General features: G+C 43.2%; 1 protein-coding gene across 3 annotated transcripts; it reads left to right on the forward strand.

Moving 5' to 3' along the window:
• The first annotated feature begins 585 nt into the window (after window positions 1-585).
• Window positions 586-18,608, forward strand: LOC116399401 (ubiquitin carboxyl-terminal hydrolase 19). 3 transcript variants are annotated; one of them, XM_031876543.1, is made up of 21 exons: window positions 586-1,184; window positions 1,381-1,537; window positions 1,665-1,736; window positions 2,499-2,614; window positions 4,005-4,243; window positions 4,392-4,584; window positions 5,709-5,842; window positions 5,973-6,131; window positions 6,214-6,324; window positions 6,427-6,537; window positions 6,689-6,790; window positions 7,670-7,810; window positions 7,916-8,034; window positions 8,131-8,274; window positions 9,004-9,389; window positions 9,493-9,603; window positions 10,777-10,993; window positions 11,333-11,485; window positions 12,219-12,385; window positions 12,504-12,670; window positions 17,574-18,608. In XM_031876543.1, exons 1-21 carry the CDS (start codon window positions 1,169-1,171, stop codon window positions 17,712-17,714), a joined length of 3,156 nt encoding a protein of 1,051 aa, XP_031732403.1. In that variant the 5' UTR covers window positions 586-1,168; the 3' UTR covers window positions 17,715-18,608. The 3 variants fall into 3 exon arrangements, with proteins under 3 accessions (XP_031732403.1, XP_031732400.1, XP_031732402.1); XM_031876540.1 differs by lacking the exon at window positions 17,574-18,608 and adding an exon at window positions 14,270-17,565; XM_031876542.1 differs by lacking the exon at window positions 17,574-18,608 and adding an exon at window positions 14,270-17,565 and having other exon boundaries at window positions 4,011-4,243.
• The last annotated feature ends 15 nt before the right edge of the window (window positions 18,609-18,623 follow it).

Below are 18,623 nucleotides of genomic sequence, written 5' to 3' on the forward strand. Positions count from 1 at the left end.
CACGAATCCCTCGGATTTTTCTTCTTCAGTGTCCGAATTGAACAGTTGGGCGAGTACGGCATCCAACATGCCCGGCTCCCTCTCGTCATTATCCGAGTCAGTGTCGCTGCTATTGCCTGGCAGTTCAGTGATTATTCCTGCCTTCGTGAAAGCTCGGACCACAGTTGAGACTGATATATCAGCCCAGGCATCCACGATCCATTGGCAAATAGTGGCATAAGTCGCTCGGCGCTGTCTCCCCGTCTTGGTGAACGTGTGTTCGCCTTCTGTCATCCACTGCTCTATTCCCATGTTCGGCTGCGTAGCTGACAGCCTTGAGTTTGAACTCGGCGTCGTAAGCGTGTCTCTTGAAAGGTGCCATTTTGGGGTCTTTATACACACAAGTGGTGTTGGACTAGGAGTAAGCACAGTACCGGTGTTTACCGCTATTACTTCGGCGACGCCCCTGACTACGGTAGCCGTAATGCTGCAAGCGGTGCGGCTTTGTAGTTTACCAGTCGTACTGAAACATTTTGACAGAGCGCCGTGTACAACCAGTATAGATCAACCAATTAACCAATTGATCCATATATAAGGCGCTCCGGATTACAAGGCGCACTGTCGTTTTTTGAGAAAATTAAAGGCTTTTAAGTGCGCCTTATAGTGCGGAAAATACGGTAGTTGTTGAAACCCTGCCAGAGGTGAAGAATTCCTCGCTCCTAGGTATTCACTTAGTCTCCAGTGCCGCCGAGGCCCGAGAGAGTGCCAATCGTTCTCTGTAGGATTTGAGGTTTAATTTCTCTTTTTCCGGATTCAGGTGGCAGAGAAGCCAAACCAGTCGTCGGACAGCTGTGGAGCAACAGCACATGGCAGCGATAGCCAACCAGCAGCTCCAGTCAGCACCTGCGATCGCCTCGAACCTGTCGGCTTCAACGACGTAGAGGCCTCTGCCGCTTCTCTAGAGACACGGGGAGATAAAACTGACTCTGAGCCAGAGGAGAAGCCTGTCGAGCAGGAAGCGGAGCAGGATACTCCGATCTGCCAGCAGCTTGAATCAAGAGAGGCAGGTTCGACGCCAGCCGTTGGCGTGGCTGCCATACAAAGCCAGTCACCCGGTCTTGCCCAGAGGCAGGGCAGCTGTGACGGAGAGGAGAAGCAGGACCAGTCGAAGGCGGAGCCTGCTCTGGAAATGAAAGAACAGGAAGGTTAGTTGAGATGGTTTGGGAATAGAGGGGGGCTTTTCATTTGATCTATTCATGTAGAATCTTTGCATAAACAATGTATGTTGATATATGTAGCAATACGTATTGTATGTACACAGTCAGGTTTGTTGCTTTTCGGCACTGATTTATTCAATATGTTCAATATGAGTTTGTTGATGCCTGTAATAACTTCCCACAGTCCCAGAGCCGATGGTTAACTTGCAAGTTGTGAAGAATGACTCGTACGAGAAGGGCACCGACCTGATGGTGGTTAATGTTTACATGAAGGGGATCTGCAGGGACACGGCGAGGGTCATCTTCAGGGAACAGGACTTCACCCTCATCTTTCAGACGAGGTAGCAAATGAGAATATGCTGCCATCAGAGAATTGTTACACCATTCTTTATGGCATACTTTAATGCCATGCTTTAATGTCTTTTAACAACAGCCAGTGAATGATCTTTCTGTGTCATCCTTTCACAGTGACACTAACTTTCTGCGGCTTCATTCAGACTGTGGACCAAACACAGTCTTCAAGTGGCAAGTCAAACTCAGGTAATTGTCGCAGTCACTGTCATGTTTTTCTTCCTGTGCAGTTTTGTGAACTCGCGGTGCCAAAGGACCCGTGCTGCATCATCAGGTCAAACACATGACATTGATCATGTGGTACTTTGTGGCCAAGAACCCGACTTCAACTGGGATCACATTTTAGTGTGTCCCAGTGTTCAGCTAGAGCTAGTCATGATTAAACGTTTACGTTTCTATACTAGCTTCTACACTAGCAGAGTACGTTAGCACGCCATTAACGACCGTTAGCACTTCTATGCTACGCTAGCTACTGAAGGTATACTGAATGTAAACACAACGCTTTTGCTTTTTAATGATTGTGGAAAAAAATCACCTACCGGCTTTACAGGAGCAGTGTTGTTCCTTAAATTCATTGTCCTCTGTCTCGATCGCCGGGTGGTGTGGTGGTTCACTTTTACACTGATCTGAAGCTTCTATCTTTATCTGTTGAACCTGTTTTCACTGCTGAATCAGTTCCTGCATGTATCCTACACACGTATTTGAAGATCCTTCTGTCTGTTTCTCTCTGAAGTTGCTTTTATTTAGTTCTTTTTCAAAAATGAGCTGAAGTTTATACATGAAGTGCAGTTAGTGACAGTGTGGGCTCCATATTAGCTCTGACAGCGTGGTGTTGAGATGTTTTAATGTCTTTAAATCATTCATAATGTTAAAATACATAAAAATCAACCTGAACCGTAGTGGGTTACACTCTGACCGTCCCCATCTCTCTCTCTCTCTCCCGTGCCTCAGGAACCTGATCCAGCCTGAGCAGTGCAGCTACTCCTTCACCCCGTCCCGATTGGACATCACCCTGAAAAAGAGGCACAGCCAGCGCTGGGGGGGTCTGGAGGCCCCCGCCCCACAAGGTCTGCTGCCAAGCTTCTACTTCTAAACACTATGCGGTTATAGATTATTTTTTTTTTCTTAATGTTGCAAGTATGGTCAAATTTGATTCTCTTGTTGCTGGTAATGTCCATCACAAACATGAATTTCAAATCACGTGATCTTAAAACCATGTACAGTATATACACCGAGACAAAAACCTTTTAACAATCATATCTGTAAAGAATATACTTACAGCTACAGTAGCTGCACTCTTGATTGGAAGAGCAGGTGTGCTGTGTTTGTATGAGAAGTCATACTCGTGTGTTTTTTACTGTATGTGTTCTTTAGGGTAGCTCTCAATGACAGGAATTTCAGCTCTGTAACTTAGCTGGTAAGTAGATATGGGTGCCAGTCTCTCCTGCTAGCCCTATGTGGCCTCCAGACTGTGTGACACCCAACACTCGGTGCCCTTGAGAGCCCATGAAATGGTTCCAAATGGGACTACAGTAGACTGCAGCAACAGTTTGAAACTGCTTTCCAATAAGTTTCCTGGAAGTTTTTCGGGGAACAGCGATTGTAATTAACTTCAAAATACTGGAACAATAGATTAGAGAGTGTGCAATTGGTACACACAGGTCAGCCGAACATGCACAAAAATGTGTACAAGCAACATTTAATTCAAAATATATGGAGACTAACACTTCCTATGATAAATTCATACTGAATATATGTTTACTTGTGTTTAAATTGAGCTTCCTTGAAAGAAAGTTGTTCCTATAATTGGTACCAAATGACAAACTATGAAGCGAGGAATCTGTCTGTATGTCCTTTGCATATCTCGAGAACCGCTCATCCTTTCTAACACAATGTACTTCTATTTACTGAACTCTATTTTAAGGCGGAGCTTTCAGTTCTAATATCATGTTGGATAGTTTAATGCAACATAATGCATCATATTTTAATTGTTATATTTTGTGAGTAAAATTTGGTAACCAGTAACATTTTTTTAAACAAGTAAATAGTAAGTAGTTGCTGAGTTGCATATTTTTCTGTGCTTTTGAGGCATTTTGTAAGTTTTTTTTTTTTTTTTTTTTATTTATTTTTTTTAATTTTTTTTAATTTATTTTTATTTTTATTTTTTTTTTTTGTAAGACCAAAGGAAGTGTATGGCGTTTGTATGGCGGTTTTCGAGAACCACAGGTTAAACATTCTGCCCGTTCTGAACAGGCGTGTTTTTAACGAGTACTGCCCTTGTGTAAATGGCTTTAATTCTATGATGTGATAAAAGTAATTCTTCAAAATTGTGCCTTAATGAAAAGGCTTTAAATTCCTCATGTTATACAGTTTACAAATATTCCTGTCCAGTGCCGTCCAGCTACGTATTATAGACCTTCGTCTTCTATACACAAGCCCCCTTCTCCTCTGTTTAAGGTGCAGTGGGTGGCGCCAAGGTTGCTATTCCCTCCAGCCCTTCCTGCATGGAGAAGAGCCAGCCAGGCAGTAGCCAGCACAGCTTGCCAGCCAAGGAGGAGCCTCCGAGGGTCGGGGAGGAGAAACCCAAGCCCCCTAAGGCCTCATCCAGAGTGGAGGATTGCGGTCTGGATAATGTGGCTCCTCGCAATGTCTCAGAGCATGTTGCCATCAGCAAGCCAGAGCCCCCTGTTACCACGGTGAGCAGAACGATGAATAATCTAAACTTGATGTTTGGATAGTTGTTTAAGAAATAAGATCTATGTTGCAATGTAGTCCAATAACTAGAAGTCCGCATCTGAATGGTTCTAATTAGTAGAATCTGTGTGTACACCTTTCCTCTCTCAGCCTAAACCTACCTGCATGGTGCAGCCCATGACCCATGCACTCCCTGCCAGCAACGAGCGCCATGAAGAAGAGGAGGAGAAGAAGGTGTGCCTGCCTGGTTTTACAGGATTGGTAAACCTCGGCAACACCTGCTTCATGAACAGTGTCATCCAATCCCTGTCCAACACCAGAGAACTCAGGGATTACTTTCATGGTAAAAGGCTTTTGTTTGGGTCTGAACTACATCATAAATACATTCAAATGAGTACAGGTTACATTATAATGCAATAAACAAGTCGACCAAATGCATCATTTATTGCACGGTGTTATTCTGCAGCCAAAGACGTTAGGTAACCTGTTGTGTTGCTAAGAAATATCAGGGTGGATTTTTTTCTTTCTCTGGGTTATTCTGGTTAAATTGGCGGCCTCTGCTTGCAGATAGTCCTAGTGAATTCTAACATGGACACAAAAGCGGTGGCAAGTGGCCCACAGGAGCAGATTTAATGAGGACTCTGGAACTTTCTGTAGTTTTTATGTGAATAGGCCCAAAGACTGTAGTTTGTGCTGTGGAAGCATTTAAAACATTAAAATAATTGCTGCCAAATCGAGGTCACTTTAGTACGGTGTATCAGGGCCATTGTAGGTTAACAAGAAAACAACAACAATGTACCAAGCCGGGGGGGGGGTGGTAATCCAAGAAAAAACTCACCAGAAAAAAGAATTTGAATATTCTCTGAGATTAAAGTCCCAAATTTGCAGACAGCGGCTGTCGTCACCATAAGGACACTACTCACCAGCTGGCGTTACCACGGTTCTGCAGTGTTTAACGGTGGCGTCTGTGGTGTAATGAGGTTCATACAACCTTGCAAAGTGAAGCAATGTGACAAATGAAAACAATTTCTCCACGTTTTCTTTTGGAAATGTGCAACTTAAATCTCAGAAATTGTGTTTTTCTTTTCTTGAAATTGTGACCCCCCCCCCTGCTGTTGGGAGGTAACGTTGGCTGATTAAAATACACGTATATAAAAATAGGAAGGACTATATGTATCTATTTTTTACAGTTATTATAACAATAACTAGCAGCAAACCCAGGGAGGAGCCATTCTTACAACGTGCACTAAGGCCTCTGCAATTTATTTGTTTTAAAACAAATGAAAGGTTTACTTGAAGAAGTTTTAGTTTCTGTGTTTTTAAACTTTTTGCTTGATTCCACATAAAGTCATTCCAAGGTAGTTTTACAGTGTTTATTTCCCATGTGTCCATGCTTGTCCGTCTGTGTTTGAGCTCTTATGTGATGTCTGGTTCAGTTATCTCACGGATCTTTCTGTGCCCTGGCAGATCGAGCATTCGAGGCAGAAATCAACTGCAATAATCCGCTGGGGACGGGAGGCAGGCTAGCCATTGGCTTTGCTGTGCTGCTCAGGGCCCTTTGGAAAGGAACACATCATGCCTTCCAACCCTCAAAACTCAAGGTATACAGAGATTTTTCACAACAAATATGGACCAAATCTTTGTTATTCGCTGTAGTTACCAACAACTGTTTTACTTTTGGAGGTGTTCTGTCTTTGACTGCTTCTTTGTTGTTTGTTTGCAACCTTGTAGGCAATTGTGGCCAGCAAAGCCAGTCAGTTCACAGGTTACGCCCAGCACGATGCCCAGGAGTTCATGGCTTTCTTGTTGGACGGGCTCCACGAGGACTTGAACCGCATCCAGAATAAACCTTACACGGAGACGGTGGACTCTGACGGGCGGCTTGACGAGGTTTATTGAAATGACAAACTTCCGTTCTCCTCACGGTGTAGTCGAGCCTGAGCCTGATGGTGTGTTTGATCTGTTGCTGCAGGTGGTGGCTGAGGAGGCGTGGCAGAGGCACAAGATGAGAAATGATTCCTTTATAGTGGACCTCTTCCAAGGCCAGTTCAAGTCCAAGCTTGTCTGCCCCATATGCTCCAAGGTAACACTAAATGTTTTACTCTCTTCAAGGTAAATGCTTTTGAATGTTTGCCTTGTTTTGGTGATGTCTAACCTACTTCCTTTCCCTCTTCTTCTTGCTCAGGTGTCTATCACCTTTGACCCTTTCCTCTACCTGCCTGTGCCCTTGCCACAGAAACAAAAGGTGCTCTCAGTTTTCTACTTTGCCAAGGAGCCTCATAAAAAACCCGTCAAGGTGAGATGAAGCAACCAGTCTCCACTAAAACTACTCGGTGTCAATTCACGATGCAATGCAGAAATGGGGCTTTGCTTTGTTTTGAGAAAATGTAAAGATGTCTTCCATGTGACCCACTCTCTAAAGCTTCATGGGTATGTGTGTGTCTCAGTTTTTAGTGAGTGTGAGCAAGGAGAACTCCAGCACTGCTGAAGTCCTCGAATCCATCTCCAGGAATGTCAGGGTCAAACCAGAGAACCTCAGACTGGCAGAGGTTTGTCAGGACTTCATTCTCCGACAGACATTTCTAATAACTTCCACATGTTTTCTGAACTCATTACAGAGGCTTTTTCCCGAATCGTTTTTTTCCCTAATGTTGACATTCAAATTCTAAATCATTTTTTGCATTTCTATTCATTCTTTTTAAATCGGGTATTTCTGCACAGTTGGAGGTATAGACATATAAAGTGGTGATGAAGTTGTATGTACCGGCTACAAACAGGCTCGGTAGTTAATAGTGTTATACTATTTGTAGAATTAAATCACGTACGACTGTTTCTGACGAATGTGATGGAAACCTTTCCAATAACTCCAGACCGTTGTTAAGTCCAAAGGTCACAAATGACAGATAAAAGACAGATGTATTCCTTTCCAAAATTCACAACATGTTTTTATCGAACCAAATATTCAGCTTCAATCCATACTCATTGGCGTTTAGCCTTTTCACTGCGGTCATGAAAACAGGTTTGCTCTCCTGCTTGCCTCACACAAAGGGAGGCCAACACTGACGAGTTATATTCATTAAAGGAAGTTTAATTAAATCAAAAAATACTCATTTAATCTGATGAATCACTTTAATGGATGTTGTTTGAGGATTTTCTTCTTTTAAAAAAAAAAATAAAAAAAATCTGACAACTGACATTCAAAGCTTCATTAGAACAACTCAATAGAAGCTCTGTATGTAAAACAATGACATTCAGTGCAGCCCAAACTCATTGAGTGTGTGTGAAACTCAATGGAATGCTGATAGATTTAGATCAATGGCAATCAGTGGTGGTCATTGAATACGGTTCACCAGCAGGAATGGAACCATGAGAGAGAACTTGACTAAGGACACTTGAGGACAAAACTGCACTTGTTTGTTTCCTCTCAGGTGGGGAAGAACCGCTTCCAGCGCATGTTCTTGCCGTCCCATTCCCTGGACATGGTGTCCTCCTCCGACATGTTGTTCTGCTTTGAGGTGCTTTCTAAAGACATGGCCAAAGAGAGGGTGGTAGTGCTCCGAGTGCAGCAGGTCATTATAAACACAAGTCCTACTTTTACATTTCTACAGCGTATTAAATACGTCAGTGTTTACAGGTATTGAGAGGGGTTTCTTTGCCCTCTGCTTCTCCTACAGAGACTTCAGGTCCCTAATATCCCCATCTCAAAGTGTGCCGCCTGCCTGAAGCCTCCAGTGTGTGAGGAAGACAAGCTGAAGCGGTGCACTCGCTGCTACCGTGTGGGCTACTGCAATCAGTGAGTTCTAGTCAAATGTACACTTGGGCATCTGTCATTTTTATTATTGCATTTAATCCATTAACTTTTCTATGAACATGTTAACTCCCCTCCCAGAGTGTGTCAGAAGACCCACTGGCCCAATCACAAGGGTCTGTGTCGACCCAACACGGAGAACGTGGGCCTGCCCTTCCTGATCAGCGTGCCGGAGTCCCGGCTCTCCTATGCCCGTCTCACCCAGCTACTAGAGGGTTACTCCAGGTACACTGTCTGTCCTCCAGTCCTCGGTGCTCATCATCATTTAGAATATAGTGTGGCCCACACGCATTCTTGTCAGGATAGCCTAGTAAGATGTAAGGAGAAGCCAGCAGCGTTACTGATTCCATATCTAAACACAGCCCAGGATACTAAAACACACAGTCGATTGTTGACAATCACAAAACACAGCTCATTCTGTTATTACCTGCCGTTTCGCTATTACAACATGGACAGAGCTGGTAGCAGTTAGCTGCTTTTTTTTATTTTGTCCATCTCACACTAGTGGAAGTGGAAGGAACATCTTTAGTCGGATGTCAACAAGTGCTGTTTCTATTTTGCTGCAATGAAAAATAAATATTCAAGTGATGCTTCTATCAGGATTATGATGGTGATATTTTATTTATGCATGCAAGTTCATCTTCTTTGAAGATATTAGATTCAGTATATACTATCATGCTGAGTTACGATTTGTCTGTGATTCGGGTTTAAACTAGATTATTTTATAAGCATACATTATTTATAAAACAGGACTTTTCACATCTTTTGAGCACTGAACACTTGTGGCAATTTATCTTCTCTATTTATCGGCATCAGGCAAGTAACATGTCACATCTACTAGTATATTCAGTAGAGATGAAAAAGATCATGTCAGTTCAAGATCACTGTAAGGAATCTGTCACTTAAAATGTAGTGACTGTTGATGTGATCGCCCCGATGTCTCTCTGTGGGCAGGTTTTCCGTCAACGTGTTCCAGCCTCCTTTCCAGTCGGGCAGGACATCCCCCGAAACATCCCAGTGCCGCGTTGACCTCCCCCCAATGCCAGCAGGCACTCCTGAGGGTCTTGGGCCAGGAGATGAGGCCGTGGGTGGTAGTGGTACTGTTGGAGCCGGTGAACTGGAGGCGGTGAGTCCTTCTCTGCTGCCTGAAGCAGAGTATGCTCAGGCCTCGGCCCTCCTCTCTGGGGACTCGGACTCCCTCTCCTCCTCCCAGACGTCCCTCTCCACCACGCGAACTGCCGATTCTGGATTTTCTGAGACAATCTCCTCCCCCTCCTGCTGTTCTCTGGACCCTCATGCTGAAAAAGAGACGTCATGTGAGAAGGCGGTGCGACCAGAAGGTAATATCATAGCTACCATTGGGCAGATGCTTCAGTGTTTCTGTGACGCTTATTTCTTGTCTCTACGTCCCATTGTTCCTTATTCTTTGCCACTTCATTGCAGCTGCAGTAACGGGGTATCAGCATCCAAGTGAATCAGCATCAGGTCATGCCATTCAGTTCTACATAGCTGTGCTGGACTCAGACAACAAGGAGCAGAGGCTGGATGAGAGAGGTATGGACAGAATATTCCTCAGCACTGATATTCAGTTAGATTCCCAGTCGTCCTGTTTCCATGCTCATAATTGTGTGCTCATTTTTAATGTTCAGTTTTTGTTGACACTGTCAGAGAGTTGTTGATCTAATGTTACTCTATAGTAATGTTAAAGACCATAGTTAGGGGTGTATTCCGCTATGTAACAATATGTAGAGAGGTTATCTCCTAACTGCTATAAGCTTATTCGCTGTAAGTCAAGTTTATTGATGCTGCACGTTTCAGTATTAAGGTAATTGTAAGTGCTTCACAAAAAACATCAAGAGGCAAAGTGCTATAGACATTATAGAAGGAAAGTCAACCTGTCGGTGCTTTTTATCCACCAACAGTTGTATTTTCAAATCAATCTTCTGCCAGGAAGCCCGTGTAAAGACCTCAGAGCTGAAGTGATGTGATCCACTTCCTTGATCTTAGTGAGGACTTGAGCAGCAGCATTATGAATCAGCTGCAGCTGTCTAATCAATTTCTTCGGAACACTTGTAAAGACACCGCTACGGTAGTCAAGTCAAATTAATATAAATTCAGTTTTTCGAAAGCTGCTGAGACATAAGTCGTTTAATCCTTTATATATTTTTTAAGGTGATAGTAGGCTGACTTTGAAATTCAGGTCTGAGTCCATGACTAAACCCAGATTTCCGGTTTGGTCTGTGGTTTTTAACAACCAATTTGAAGTTGAGAGCCAATGTTTCGACATTCCTTCTTGGCTCCAAAAACAACAACCCCAGTTTTCTGGCACATCCACTCGTTGATTTGTTCAATGCACTTATTCAGTGCTTGTATCGGACCATAGTTCTCTCATGATATAGTTATGTCAATTTGTGTGTGGTCTGCATAATTTTGGAAACTTATTTTGTTGTTTTCCACAGTGGAAGCATGTAAGCCTAGATGATAAACAGAAGAGGCCCCAGAATTGAGCTTAGGGGAACTCCTCATGTCATATTAGTCCAATCAGATGTGTAATAATAACTATAGACACAAAGTGGTCCCTGTCCTTTAAGGAGGATTCAAACCAGTTAAATACTGTGCCAGAAAGTCCCACCAGCACTGTTACTTAAGATTGTACTTATGGAAATAATTAAAGTCCAACACAACAGTGCGTTGTTTTTCTCCGTCCCTCCCCTTCCCCCTCTGCAGAGGACCTTCTGGGGGACCTCCCCGAGGACACAAAGCTGGAGCTGGTGTGGAAAAACAACGAGCGTCTGAAGGAGTACGTCCTGGTGAGCTCCAAAGAGCTGGAGTACGAGGAGGACCCTGGCTCTCTGAGTGAGACAGCCAGAGCGGGACACTTCACCCTGGAGCAGTGCCTCAACCTCTTCACAAGGCCAGAGGTGCTGGCACCAGAGGAGGCATGGTAGGCAGCTTTATGTTGTAATTACTGTCTCTAGCCTGTCTCTAGCCTGTCTCTAGCCTGAAGGAAAAAAAATACAACATTGCAGCAAATGTAACTTTTCTTCTGATCATATTTGCACGCAATTAAGTAAATAGTATTATGTATTTCCAGTTTGTAAATAATAAGTATAAAATATAAGTTATGCTGTGGAGGACTTAATGTATTCATTTTCTATTTTTTGCCCTTTAGGTTGAAAGATAACAGGACCTAGTCTAGAAGACTCTTTAATGTTCGGAAATGAGGCGCAAAAAGGTTTACTGAGAATAGTTTTGGTGCAGAACCTTTCTTTGTCTGTTTTAGGTACTGTCCAAAGTGCCAGCAGCACCGAGAGGCCTCCAAGCAGCTGCTGCTGTGGCGTCTGCCCAACGTTTTGATCATCCAGCTCAAACGCTTCTCCTTCAGGAGCTTCATCTGGAGAGACAAGATCAACGACATGGTTGACTTTCCTGTCAGGTAAATGCACAGTGAACAAAGTCCACGTTCCACCACATATCGATCTGCAGCACACCGCTTATTTACATTTACTTTAAAGGAACAGTGTGTAAGATTTAGTGGCATCTAGTGGTTTGTTGCAGCTTGCAACCAACGTAATGCCCCTCAGCTCACCCCTCCCTTTCCAAGCGTGTTGGAGAACTACGGTGGCCTTCAGGGAGAGAGTTAGGGTGGGTGGGTAGTTGGAGGAGCTCATCCTGACAGAGAGAGCAGAGCAAACACGTGCTGCAGCTTGATAATAAATAACATTAAAAAGCACCAGTAATGTCGTTTCTTATCAATACAACAATATTTAATATTTAATCATCAGGGTCCGTTTAATACCGGATTCCAAAACGCATCCCAACCTTCAGATAATGTAAAAATGTGAAAGCCTCTCTCTAGAGCCGGTGTCTTTTCTGGCAGATGGAGGACTCCGTGGAAGATGACCTGCTCCCTCTGTAGATAGAAATGGCTTGTTCTAAGCTAACGCAAATCACTACGCTTCTTAGTTTCAGGTCATTATGCACTAATGAAAACATACTTTTGCATATTATATTCCATTTCTGCCAATTAATCCCCCTAAATGTTACACACTGTTCCTTTAATGTAAAAAGATGTTGATGATTTTACATGCAAAACGTTAAACCCTCATGCAGTACTATTGTCAATGTCAATTTGACAACACAGCCTCTAAAATCATCCTGTCTTGTAGGAATCTGGATCTCAGTAAATTCTGTATTGGCCAGAAGGATGAGATGCAACAGCCCCCTGTCTACGACTTGTATGCTGTCATCAACCACTATGGAGGAATGATAGGAGGCCACTACACGGCCTACGCTCGGCTGCCAAGTGACAAGAACAGCCAGCGCAGTGATGTTGGTGAGTCACGGAGGTTTATTCCCACCTGTATATGTAGTTCTGAGTTTTTCCTCCTACCTGTCAACCACCCTGTCTCCAACCTCTCTTCCCTTCCTCCTCTACCCTCCCTGTCCCTCAGGCTGGCGTCTGTTCGATGACAGTACGGTGACCATGGTGGAGGAGAGTCAGGTGGTGACGCGCTACGCCTACGTCCTGTTCTACCGACGACGAAACTCACCCGTGGAGAGGCCGCCGCGCTTCCTCAGGCCCGAGTCACCCACTTCTGCAGGAGCTACTGCCAGCCAGGTGAGGGCGCCACAACACTAAGAGAGAGAGGATCACACATAGAAGGGCTGTAGTGGCCAAGGTTAAGCTTCTAGCCAAGGTTTAAATATCCCTTGGCACACTTATTCAGGCTTTGAGGGAGAAGTTAATCCCTGATATTCCTTTAATTTTCATAATTTTACCCCGTACATGCATCACGTTCTGCTCGCAACATTTCTGGTGATCAGAATCCAATTCACCAGGTTACTAAAAGCATCACTAACTTTATGATGCCTGCAAGTGTGAAAGTGTAGTCAAGGCTCAAATGGATTAGCTTTGGGGCGAAGTGTTTTGGGAAAATAACCAAACTGCAGCATTACTATTCACGCAATGCAAGTGTTCCTCACCTGTGACAATGGGATTCAAATAGTTTGCCGATGCATCCCAGTAAAGTGAGGGCGTCACATGTGTTTGTTCTACATGATGAAGAGTCAGATTGTTCCTGCCTTGTTGAAAATGACTCCAAATACTTCACCAGACGTTGTGCATTTTGAAAGTATGAAAGTATGTATTTGAATGCAACAAAAACTCCAAAGTGTTAACAATCCGCCTGTCATGGGGTTTGGGAAATTGATAAATGTGTCTGCGACTAAACAGGAATTAGCAGTATTTGTTGGGTCCTATGAGAGAAGCCCAAGTGTCTCTTTTCAATTAGTGTTGACAGGAGCTCCTGCTGTGAGGTGCGTTAATAACTACAGCCCAGTGGGTTCATGATGGAGAGATTCTTCACTTAGGTAGTCGGTTCATTTTAGCTCAACAAAGCTCAGCCGTCAGGCAGCATCAGCATCTTCAGATGCTTAATTGTTTGATGCTTCAGCGGAGTGCGCTGCTGATTCCTGTTCAGTCGGTGAGTGCGAGACAGCTGTGAAAGGTGCTCAACATCTGCTCGTCTCTATGGAGTCGAGATGTTACACTGCAGAGCGCGATCTCTTTCACTCTCGATGTCTCCGTTTTCTGTATCCAGATGAGATCGTACTGTCTCTACCGAAGTTAAACAAATGCTGTGCTCTATTTTTGAGTTACGTTTTTTTATCACATAGGTTGTCAGATGATGATACTGAGTCTGTATGTGATTCTATGGGATAAAAGGGATGAATGGGTCACCTGTTAAACCATAGATTCACTTCTTTTTAGTTATTTCAAGTGTAATAACGTCTCTATCAGTTTTGCAGCAAATGTTTTTAAGTCCACAGTCGACGTACGCCTTAACTATTCTTTCTGATGTGTATCATGTTGGTAAGCGTATTTGGTAAAACCCTCATCTTACCATGGGATTTGGCAGGAAAAGGCTTGAGGAGATAAGCTAAGATGTTCTTGTACTTTTGATGAACTCAACTGTGCGTTTTAACTTATGCGATTTTACTCCTCACTTAACCGCCCCATCATTTGAAAAGCAAGCCTCTCAAACTGTCCCAGTTTGTCCCTAAACTATCACCAGAGAAAGCATGTGCTTAGCTTGTTACACGTCAGCGTTGATCTGAAACTGTGGGGTAGACTGGCTGAATGTTTCTGAATGTAATCATAGCATTTGTTAGACAACGCCTGTTCCCAGAAGCTGACACCGGTTTCCGCCAATCGCAGGCCTCTCTAATTTGGCGGGAACTGGAGGAAGAAGAGGAGGGTCTTGACGAAGGCCCCCGCGGACTGTCCCGCTCGGCGCCGCGGAGGCGTCAGACGCCGAGGGACCGAGCCGAGGGAGACGAAGGGTCGGTGCGACGGCACCGCAAGCAGAAGACGTCGGACTATCCCGACGACGACTGTGTGCGCTATTTTGTTCTGGGCACCTTGGCAGCCGCGTTTGCCCTGTTCATCAACTTGGTCTACCCTCTGCTTAGCAAATCCAACTGGACCTGAGCGGGGGCTCGTGTGTGACTTTCATTCAGAAGTATGAATGTGAGGTTTGATAGGAACATTTGGAAGAGGCACTTTAAAGTTTAACACGTAACCGCTCCTCTTATGGAACAAACGAGTGAGTCATCCGTCGGTCTTCAGCGAGGAGAATGATTCTACACAACACTACATCACTTTAAGCGTTTGTATAACTTTAGATGGCTTAACCCTTTAAAATACTTTGGGCACTACTAGGGATGCACCAATCAGACCGTTTCAGTCCTGATACCGAGTACCGATCCCTCACCAGAGTTTAATATATGAGCTGTATGCCTCACTGTGTGGAACAGACTGGCATCGTTCTTTATATGCGTCAGGCTTAAATTAAGCATTGATATCCTAAGTTTGTAAAACAAAATGTAACGAATACATACATAGATGTATATGTACTGAATTTTTATTAATACCATAAATTGTACACAAGCTATTTTGTAAAAAATGAAATAAAATCGTCAAATGTAAAAGGAGTTAAAATTCAAGTTTAACCCTTTTTAATGAAGCAACACATTGGTGAAGTGTCGGTATCGGTGCGTCCCTACGCAATACATTCCACTGAGAAAATGTTTCAGTTAAAGCTGCAGTACAATTATACCATCAGCACAGGGTACAGTGTAAACTATTCACATCACTGCGTCTATGCATTGAATTGAATTGTTTCCGGTTTATGTGTGCTTTTCAACAAGTTTGCAGGTTTTTTTTGTGTCGCGTTTTTGGAAATAGTTCTCAGATGATGAGCTCTGACATCCTTACAGTTAGATTATTCCACGTGGGGTGGTAAGAGGTTCTTATCCATAGTCGGTGTATTACCACACACGGAAGCAAAGCAATGTACTGCTGTGGACGTGGGCAGCAGCAAAACATATGTTAGCTACCAGTTAAGATGTACAACAGCCCTTTTACAAAGGGAACTGAAGCCATTATATCCATCTATGCTCTCCTCAAAGACACCGGAGTCCTTTGGCATACAGTACACAGTCACTTTACCAGGTAGAACACAGGAGGTGTTGGTCTACATCCGCCTCAACCTGTTTGTGTGACTTTGTTGAATAAGAACATAAGAAACATCAAAGTCACACAGCAACACAAACTAGCTACTAACCTGCTAGCAACTCCAGAGTTCTTTGAGGTAAATACTGTTGTTGTCAAAGGAGTCCAGTAGATAACATCTTCAGTTACGTTTAGCTGCTGCCTCTGTCCTCAGCACTTGATTGCTTCTGTGCTGTGCTGGTGTTTCTGTCTGCTTCTTCAAGCTGGGGACATGCTGACAGTCACCTACTGTTGATAATACACTTCCTGTAGATGAGTACCCCATACAACCCATAATGCAAACTATCCCTTTAATCCCCTACACTAATATGTAACCACCGAGCTGTATTTTTATTCACTTTAGAAACCTTAGTTTGACAAAAAACAAATCTTAACTCCATTTCCCAGAAGGCAGTGAGTTGAGGTTGAAAAGCTGGTTGAAAGCTCCGGAAGAGGCTAACAAATGGACCTTTTTAGTTGAGACTATTTTCCTGAAACAAACCGTATAGTTGTACAGTAATGTATCTGACAAATGACAACATTTGAGTCCAAAGGGGAACTGATGAAGCCAGTGTCAAAGGCCTCCTTTTGTTTTATTTGCACTACACTTTAAAGAGAATGAAATAAAGACGACACGTTGAGTGGAGTATGTGAGAAGAGGCACTTCAGCTGTGACTCCTTTCAAACGTTCTTTCATGAAGCGAAGAGAACTCTTGTCATTTTTGTGTGACCAATGGCTGTTGCCTTTTTTATGTCTTTAAATTATACAGAAAGCGGTTTATGGGCCTTAGAGTTGCTGTTTGCCTGCAGCCACCGTCATGTTTTTAAAAGGTCTAATATGTACTGCAGTTCACTGTATTCTGTTTGTTCTTTTGTCTTTATTTTCCATGATGTCGTTATAGAAATGCCTGTCAAAGTCAGTGCTTTTAGTTGCTTTTCATGTTGCATCTCGAAGCCATAGCCATAGGTGAGGATTTATTATTATCAGGATGAAATGTCGTAAACAACTTATGTTTTTTTTAAGTCCTACATAAGATGAGAAATGTACCGACAATGCAGTCTTAAACTAGGAGCGTGCAAATATTAAGGAATTACCGTCCACCTCTGAATGTAATGGTTTTCAATGTTTCTCTGTTCAGACATTCTTTATTAGTGATGTAATGTTGTGGATGATTTTATTGATCGGCAGTTTGAAACAAGTTAAAACACCATCAGACTTTAAGTCTTAAAGGCTTCCTGAGACTCCAAACTGTCTGTAGATCCTGTTTTCCTGAGTGTGTGTGTGTGTCTCAGGGAAATCCTCCTGGCATCGAGGCGGCGTAGAGCGACCTGCGTTTGCCTTAAATGCTCTGCAAAGCTCAGAGCACCGTCTGACTGTGTATACTTGACTCAGATATATGCAAGGTTCTTTATGAGATATGGCTTTGTACTCGACATACGCTGCTTAGTAAACTATGAAATGTCACTGTCCCCAACACAAACAGCAGTAGTGGAATCAACCGATGTTAGACTCTGTCCAGACGGGTGTAGTTCAACTAACTCAAAGGGGTTTCTGTTTTTCAACCTGTAAATGCTGTGGGGGTTTTGTTGAGCTGACTGGATTTAAATGGAACGGACTGAAGAATGAAACTGTGTGTGTAGTCTGCTATGAACTGTTAATGGTTAAGAGTGACTTGTTTTTAATCAGGAACTTATTTACTGAGTTGTTAATTGCAAGTACACTATTTGAAGGAAACATTTTAATTTCCCTGCAATAATGTATCTAGATTCCTCCATCTAAATGCTGCTTTCTGAGATATATATCTATATCTATATCTATAGATAGATAGCATTGTACTCCTTTTAGAAATAAAATCTCCATCTGTTTATAGTCTGTATGCATGTTATTTATCATTTTCTCCAAACAGAAACTCTCCCAGAAGACTAACCCAGCGACATCTATCATTAACCATGGTTTATTTTTTAACAGGCCTCTAGCCAGTCGCTGTTTGGGACCGACATGGATCCCGAGGGACCGCCTACGCTGACCCCGGAGGTCGCCGCTGACCTCTTCGCCCACTCAGGAGAGTGCGCGGCACCATCCCACAGTAACATGGAGGAGGTGGACTAGTTGCGGAGAGGACCGAAGGGAATCCAGAGCCTGGTGATCTAGGGAAGCTCCTCCTCTGCTAAAGACACGTCTGTGCTCACTAACAACAGTCATCCGAGTCTGAACGGTGCAACGCTGGAAGATCTGGAGGGGGTCTTTGAGGATTCTGAATGCACTCACTTGTGAAAGAGCTTCAGATGCACATAGGCATGAACTAACTAGATACATCCTTGATATACTCACATAAATATACTTACCCATTGATACAAAGTTAATACGCTAGTTATACTCATTCAGTGTACATAGTGACACACACACACAGACAGAAGCAAACACTTCTGTAATGTCTGAGCTCCTGTGAGCAGCTCATTATAAACTATTGCTGAGACAGCAATTCATCCTTAACCATCTAAGAGGAGACCGGTGGTTTTATGAGGCTATTGCCCGGGTTGTGTTTGTGGCAGGGTATTCTGTAACCTGTATTGGAATTATAGCAACTGATGTAAAGAAAAACAATGTTTGACGGGTGCTAACCTGCTGCTTTTTTATTTTATTTTTATTTTTAAATATGGAGGGCACACCGCTTCTGTCTTTTGTCGCTTTATAAACTTCCTTTGGCTTCTGTTGCGTATTCTTATTTTGTTTTTGTACTTGTTTAGATATTTGATCCTGTGGATGCAATCGTCAAAGGCTTCAGTTTAAACAGATGTGTATGACCTGCATGTTCATACAGACTGTAACCCAAGCCCATGTTAAATATCCGCTCCCCCGGAAACTTTCATTATTTCAGTTTTGCGTGAGTTGTCCAGTCTCACCCCCTCCTCTCCTTTGTAATAGACTGCGTATATGTGGGGCTTGTTAATGCTGCTGTGGATAAATATAAATGGTTAATATAAATAAAAACAATTTTGAGAACTGTTTACATTAGTG

The sequence above is a fragment of the Anarrhichthys ocellatus genome, unplaced genomic scaffold (assembly GCF_004355925.1).
Source record: "Anarrhichthys ocellatus isolate YVR2014 unplaced genomic scaffold, GSC_Weel_1.0 scaffold111, whole genome shotgun sequence".
NCBI classification, from domain to species: domain Eukaryota; kingdom Metazoa; phylum Chordata; class Actinopteri; order Perciformes; family Anarhichadidae; genus Anarrhichthys; species Anarrhichthys ocellatus.